The 7,111-nt window shown below is 35.1% G+C and overlaps 1 protein-coding gene across 2 annotated transcripts; it reads left to right on the forward strand.

Moving 5' to 3' along the window:
• Positions 1-4,974: 4,974 nt before the first annotated feature.
• LOC129571464 (uncharacterized) lies at positions 4,975-6,189 on the forward strand. Of its 2 annotated transcripts, XM_055451257.1 has the most exons (4): positions 4,975-5,029; positions 5,199-5,519; positions 5,640-5,714; positions 5,880-6,189. In XM_055451257.1, exons 2-4 carry the CDS (start codon positions 5,201-5,203, stop codon positions 6,068-6,070), a joined length of 585 nt encoding a protein of 194 aa, XP_055307232.1. In that variant the 5' UTR covers positions 4,975-5,029; positions 5,199-5,200; the 3' UTR covers positions 6,071-6,189. The 2 variants fall into 2 exon arrangements, with proteins under 2 accessions (XP_055307232.1, XP_055307233.1); XM_055451258.1 differs by having other exon boundaries at positions 5,026-5,519.
• Positions 6,190-7,111: the final 922 nt, after the last annotated feature.

Raw genomic sequence — 7,111 nt, forward strand, 5'->3', positions numbered from 1 at the left:
GGTGCCCTCTATGTGTCAGGCCGGGGACTTTTTGATCCATGTGTTATGATGAAGACAATTAAAATTACCTACTTGTTACCTCTTATTCATTCTTAACCTCTCATTCTTTGTTTTCAAACTCTTCGATTCTTTCTGATCAAAACATTTTCAAGTTTTTTTTTTTTAAAAAGGGGAAAGTAATTTATATTCATTGAAAATGGAAGTTGACATGTCAAACTTAAAATATGTTATTACTAATGGGATGCATATGTGGAAATGCTCAGTGAGAATGGAAAATCCTTAAGTCCCCTTGAGTTGGCAAGATTGGAAGAAGTGGTGAATCTAGAAATCGAAATACATAACTAATTAGAAATAGGGCCTAAGAAGTCAATAATCACCTCAAGCTTCTTTGAAATTCTCATTATTCTTTTGATTTTCCGACCTTTTCAGATACGAATTGCAAGTTCAATCCCTATTGTGAAAGCGTGAGCGAGAGTTGAAAATAAAAATATGGAACAGTATAATATTATAGAGAATGAATCATATGTTGTTAACCATAAGCTGATCAAAGAATATTTGGAAAAACGCGAAAACAAATTTAAATTCGCATTTAAAAAATTAATTAACAAAAACAAAAGCAAAAGAGAATATCAATGCACATCCTATTGTCTGAAGTTTCACACATGTGTGATTTTACCAATTCCTCGCGCAATTGTTTGGCCCGTTCAACCATTTCCTCTATCTGATCATCGGTAAAGCGCTTTTCTACAGTAATTGTTATTCCATTTGACTTATCGGTATCATCAACATCAGTGGCGGTGACTTTCAATATGTTGTTGACATCGATGTCAAATGTTACTGCGATTTTTGTCTCTCCTTTCGGACGGGGGGTGACGTTTTCTAACGAATAATTCGGAACGAAGGAGGCGATACAAGCATAACACATACACTGTGTGTATTTGAATAAATTTCACCATACGGTTAGTGCAAAAGCATTTATTGCCCTACCTAATGCGATCGCCATCTGTTCAGTTTGAACATGAAAACAAACAAATTGATCCATACAGAGTTATAATACAACAACATCTCTATATAGAGGAAACGCTGTGGTTCGTTTTGTTCGGCTTATTTTTTTATACACTGCCTTCATTTCCACCGATTCATATATCGGTTGGCAGCTGGAGTCACTTTGTTTGTTTTCATGTTCGCACCGAATAGATGGCGTTTACGTGAGGGAGAGCAATAAATGCTTGGCTCATTACGGATCCTCCTTTAAAATTTACAAATCGCCAATAAAAATGACAAAACGGCAATAAAATTGACAAAAAAATTCAACAAAATTGACAACAAATCGAAATAAATGTAACAAAACAAACAATAAAATTAACATTACGTTCAATGAAATTGCCAGATTGAGAAAATAATTTTGACAATATAGGCAATAGAATTGTCAAATTAGAAAATAAATCTGACGAAATGGTTATAAAATTGACATTTTTTGCAATAAATTTGACGTAAATTTATCTATTTGGTGCTTGCTATTGTCAAATTTATTGCAAAAAATGTCAATTTTATACCCATTTTGTCAGATTTATTTTCTAATTTGGCAATTCTATTGCCTATATTGTCAAAGTTATTTTCTCAATCTGGCAATTTCATTGAACGTAATGTTAATTTTATTGATTGTTTTGTTACATTTATTTCGATTTGTTGTCAATTTTGTTGAATTTTTTTGTAAATTTTATTGCCGTTTTGTCATTTTTATTGGCGATTTGTAAATTTTAAAGGAGGTTTTGTATTTAATCATGAAATTATGAGTTCATTCATTGTTACGCTATACCTGCTCCTTCTCCAAACCAAAGCTCCTCTAGCTCTTCATTTTCAATGCATACTTTATTTAGGCTTAAACAACGCCATTTGGATGTCAAATCTCCAATCTTATATTCTCCTTTGATAAGAATACATTTTACGTCATCATCTTCACACATGTCCTCATGGACCTATCGATACTGTAGCAAAATTTCAATCACTAATGATCTATAGTGGGGGTGACGTATAGAAACATAACGGTACCGTATGTATCTTTTCTTCCTTGTACTTGACCGCAAGCTAATCGATCTGATCATGACGTTACCTACGGTATGCTTGTTCCTTTTCTTACCTTGACCGTGAACTAGCGGTAGGTCAAATGATGTCATTTGATGCAATTCGAAGAAAAGCGACACGCAGCCCTCTAGGCGAGGGACACTCAAAACATTCATCGTACATATATTGAGCGGGCACTATCGATGCGTTCATTTGTTTGAGTGCGATTGTGTAAACGACAATGTTCGTGTTCAATATGTGTACGATGACAGCTTCGAGCATTCCACGCGTAGAGGCGTCTTGGCGTCTTACGTCAAATCTTTCCCATGTATTTCTATACGAAGAATGCGACCTTGATTATATCTACGTAAGTAGATGTCGACCATACCACCAGAATGGCCATTTCTACCCCATTTCTGACTATTTCAGTCTCAGTGTTAGACACTTCCACAATAATATTATTTTCGTTTGCACTTGACATTGTTGTAATTTTTTTTTCTCGTATATTTGATAACCAAATTTTGATTAGATAATTCCACTTTAGTTTCTACTGAGGAACTCAACACAATTGCAATTGACAGAATTTACTTTCTCTTACTCGGACGACGCCAACATAATAAGGATCGATACAATTGCACATTAATGTCATCCAGGCGTCGTCGAATTAGCTTCAAGGGGACAAAAAACGTATGAGCATGCTGGTTTTCCTGCCTCCACATCGAGCAACTCTATGTTCGTACAAAGAGGCGATAAAGAGGAGAAAGAGAAACGAAAAAAAATATTTTCGATCAGTCGTACAGTCGGTTGTTTATGAATACACGCATACGCGTGTATGCATGGGCATGCAAAAGAATGCATTGAATGAACTCTGCTGATGTTATTGTTTACTCGACGAAACAAAAAGAGACAATTTTTTGCTTTGCTACGCAATGTTATGTCTTTTTACAATGTAACCCAAGCAATAAATTGAAACCTTAAATATAACATACGAGTGCGCATAGCGAAGCACGAAGAGAACCGCTAGTACAGACATATTTTTATCCGAAAAATTGTCATTCCAATATCCATCTTCATCTAGGAATCTATCGCATTCGCTTGGTCCATATCCACAAGCTTCGCAGCAGCGAGTATCTTATGTGCATCTTCCGGCGTGCTCTATCTAATCCCCACATGAATTGATCCCTCCATGTGCATATGTAGTAGAAGCCGGTGTGTTTATCAAAGAGGTGTTTGATGATTTCATCGAATGTCCATTCTTCTATGTTGCATCCGCATATGTCGTTATCAGAAGATTCTCGATCAACTCGAAATTCAAACGATTGAAATCAACAGAGCGGAATTCCATTTGTTTGACTGCTTTGTTTTGAATCGTATGACAAATGGGCTGAGTCCATTCATTTGTTTGCAGTTGATGTGAATACCATTGAAAAATCCTTCGATATTAGCAGTAACTCACACCGTGGCAGCAAAGAGCAATATACCACAAGCGACACCTTATTGCCCACTATAGTAATGTGTTGAAATTAACGTCAAGTGTATACAAACATAAAGGGCATTACTATAGCGTGCAACAAGATGTCGCTAGTGGTATATTGCTGCCACGGTGTGCAGTGACTGTATCGTATTTCCACTTGAAATATTCACCGGTGACACGTTCGAGGGGCCAATCACTACTGAATTTACTTAAAGTACTAAAAACAACGGAAAATCTACCGAAAATATCTTCTTGTTACTGAAAATATATCTTATATATTAATCTACAGCAGGCAAAATGTTGGTACCAATTTGACTAATTTACACTCAACCGATTTGGATGTCATAAGTATTGTTCGAAAGGTCTCCGAAAGTAGATGTGTTATCAGCCATAAAACATTCACTTTTGACATTTGAGACATTTGGTCGCTTGTACAGCATTCAATACATTTCTCAGTTGAGTTTATAAAACTTCGGCAGGAGTCGAAAGCGATTTATACCCAGATATGAGGCAGAAATTTCCCAAATTGCACAAAAACAGCGTTGAATTATAGCTTTTTTCATCCGCTTCTGACTTTTCAGCACTCTCTCTGAAAACTTCAATGGTTGTTCTAACTTTCGCGAAAACAAGAATGCCGTGTGGACCCCTCTTATCGAAATCATCGAAACGATGAAGAAGCTCGAAATAATCCAACTGAACATTTTACTATAAAAACTAAGTTCCTTAATCGCTAACTGTTTTCTATTTTAGATATAAAAAAAATTCAATTAACTCCATATCGTCCCCAACGACATAGTATCGCATATCATACTGCTAATATCAATCTTGAATGAGTGTTTTTTTTTTGAGAAAAATGTAGTTCAAACTAAATTTTCTATTTAAATCAGGGAAAGATAGTCGTAGACGTGTATACGGGTGAGATGTTTCAAACAAAATGAATCTCAGGAAAAATCATTCAGTCTATATTTTCAATTACATTTCTGCTTTGGACATAAATTTTAAATAATTTATTAGCTGCAACATCATAGAGAAACGTCATATGACTATATGCATACATCGTCATCTTATCTCCACTCATAGCATTTTCACAGTCAATATTTTCAATTTAGCGCCTTCGCACAAATTCATAGTTCTCTTCCTTGAGAAAAGAGCTCAGAAGAAGAAACAAAAACAAAGTATGTGCTCACTTGCATCGCAACATAGAAAGAGAATGCGAGAGACGAATTGAATACACATCGATACACACACATACACAGTGTCTGAAACGTAGCTGGTGTATGAAATGTGAATATGAAACAGCGGTAATACAATTGGCGGCAAAACCCGAACACTGGACTCATTCACTTTGTATGTCTGTGTGTATTTCTATGGTGACCGCTGATGTGCTGATTGATATAGATCTTGTTTGACATACTCTTGACATTGGAGAACAAATCGTTTTAGTTCATTTCAACTGATTGAATATTTTTGTTTCATTCGTCTCAAAATTGGGTATTTTCAAGTTTTTCCACTTAATCATGCTTTTCCTATATTGGTTTGCATTTTTTCAGAATATTTTCAAGTTCAATTGAATTGAATTTTTTTTTCTAACACATCGATTCATCAAATATATGTCGTGTTATATAATTTTTTCTTTCGTTTGTTTCTTTTACATGTTTAGAAATGGCAGACAAACATCAGATGAACGCTGAAAACAAGGCAATGTCGATTCTACTCGAAACAAGTGCAATGCAAAGTAATCACATCGACGAAAGAACTGAAGCTGAATTTTTGATTCAGAAGTTGGCAGTAGTTCGTGGCGAATACGAAAACAGATGTTTGAGTATGGCCGATGAACTGGATGAAATGAATGCCAAGCCTGAAGTCATGGCCAAATGTGACGATTCACACATCGAAAGTGTGTCTAATCTTAATGCTGAGAAGGACGCCCGCGACCGCAACATTCAAGCACTGAAAGATTTCTTGGGATCAATTCGTGATCGTAAGTAATTTCAAATTGTTTTTCAAATGAAAATTTCCACACAGAACTTTCCGTTTTGTTTTTGCAAACAATCAAATTGATTACATTAACTAGTTGCTGATAATTGTGTTACTTTTGCAGAAATCAACAAATTCTTCGCTCAAATCGAACAACACGGTCGGAATGCTGGTGAACAGCCCGTGGTGAATGTCGTTGTTAGGGTGCAGTCACACTAGGAAACATTTTACTGGAAACATGGAAACAAATTTTCGCAAATGTATGGGAAAAAAAAGTGTTTGTTTCCAGCATCTTTTTTTTCATACATTTGCGAAAATTTGTTTCCATGTTTCCAGTAAAATGTTTCCTAGTGTGACTGCACCCTTACGGACGAAAATAAAACTGAAAATAGTTTATCCGAAGCGGACAATAATGAAGTGCCAGTTAGTCTATCAATAAGCTTACCATTAACATATAGCCTACAGTTATGCTATCCACTCTCATTTATACTACTCATTCACGCTATCCACTTTCACTCTTTTCATACATTCACTCAATACATTCTTACACTCTAATTGTTACCAAGAGCTTACGATATACATCGTACGCACGCTAAGTTAAGTTGAGTTGTAGTTAGGCAGTCAAAGCGATCAGTTGTGCAAATCATAATCAATAAATACATTAAAACGCTGTAATAAAAAAAAAAAAAATTAAAATTGAGCCTAATCGTTTTGCAATCACTTTTACTTACCGAACGACAAATTTTTTAGCTGAAATGAGCAAAATCTCGTAAATTTGATTGTTTAAAATTCCGAAAATATTCCTAACATGTAAAGAAAAAATTTAGCGTCCATCCATTTTTTCATCTGATATCACTACTTTTGTGAGGCTTTTTTTTGGAAAAATACATTTTTACCAGAAGTATGTCTATTTTAAAGTTTTATTATCAGAAAATTGCAATTTTCTGGGTAACACATTGGCATTCTAATTTCACGAGTTCTGGAGATTGCACTATATAATTTCCACTACCATTGAAAAAGTCCCAATTTCCTCTAATTGCACATTATAAAATGCGGTAAAATATGATTAAATTTCAAAAAAACCATAAACAGAGTGTTGAAACGATTGTGGATTCTCATTATTTCATTAAAAAATATTAGTTCCCAACCACCAAAGCTCTGGAAAGTGCATTTTTTATGTATCCCCGAGCAAAAGTTCAATTTCATACATTCAGATGCCAAAATGCCGATTTATGACCAAAATGACAACGAAATGGATATTCAAGTGTTCGTGGACTCCCATTATTTTCACGAAAAAACGTGTTTTCCTAACAAAAATGTCATTTTCAGTGAAAATAGAGCAAGTTGAAAAATTCACTTCAATCCGACCTATTTTTCGACCATGAAATGGCCTCAGATCGCATTGTGACCACTTTTAATCGATTGCTCGTCGAAAATTAAGCGGATATGGTCTTTCGTGAGCCTTTTTTCAGACAGTAGATGCGTATTTTTGGCAGCAATTTCATCGTAGAATGCGACTCTTCGTAAAAATTCCGTTCATTGATAAATTGCCTATGATCAGTAGCCTATTTCACCAAATGTTTTCATGACAAGTTT

Source organism: Sitodiplosis mosellana, unplaced genomic scaffold, assembly GCF_009176505.1.
Source record: "Sitodiplosis mosellana isolate CC-2019 unplaced genomic scaffold, AAFC_SMos_1.0 Smas_scaffold_2547, whole genome shotgun sequence".
Lineage (NCBI taxonomy): Eukaryota > Metazoa > Arthropoda > Insecta > Diptera > Cecidomyiidae > Sitodiplosis > Sitodiplosis mosellana.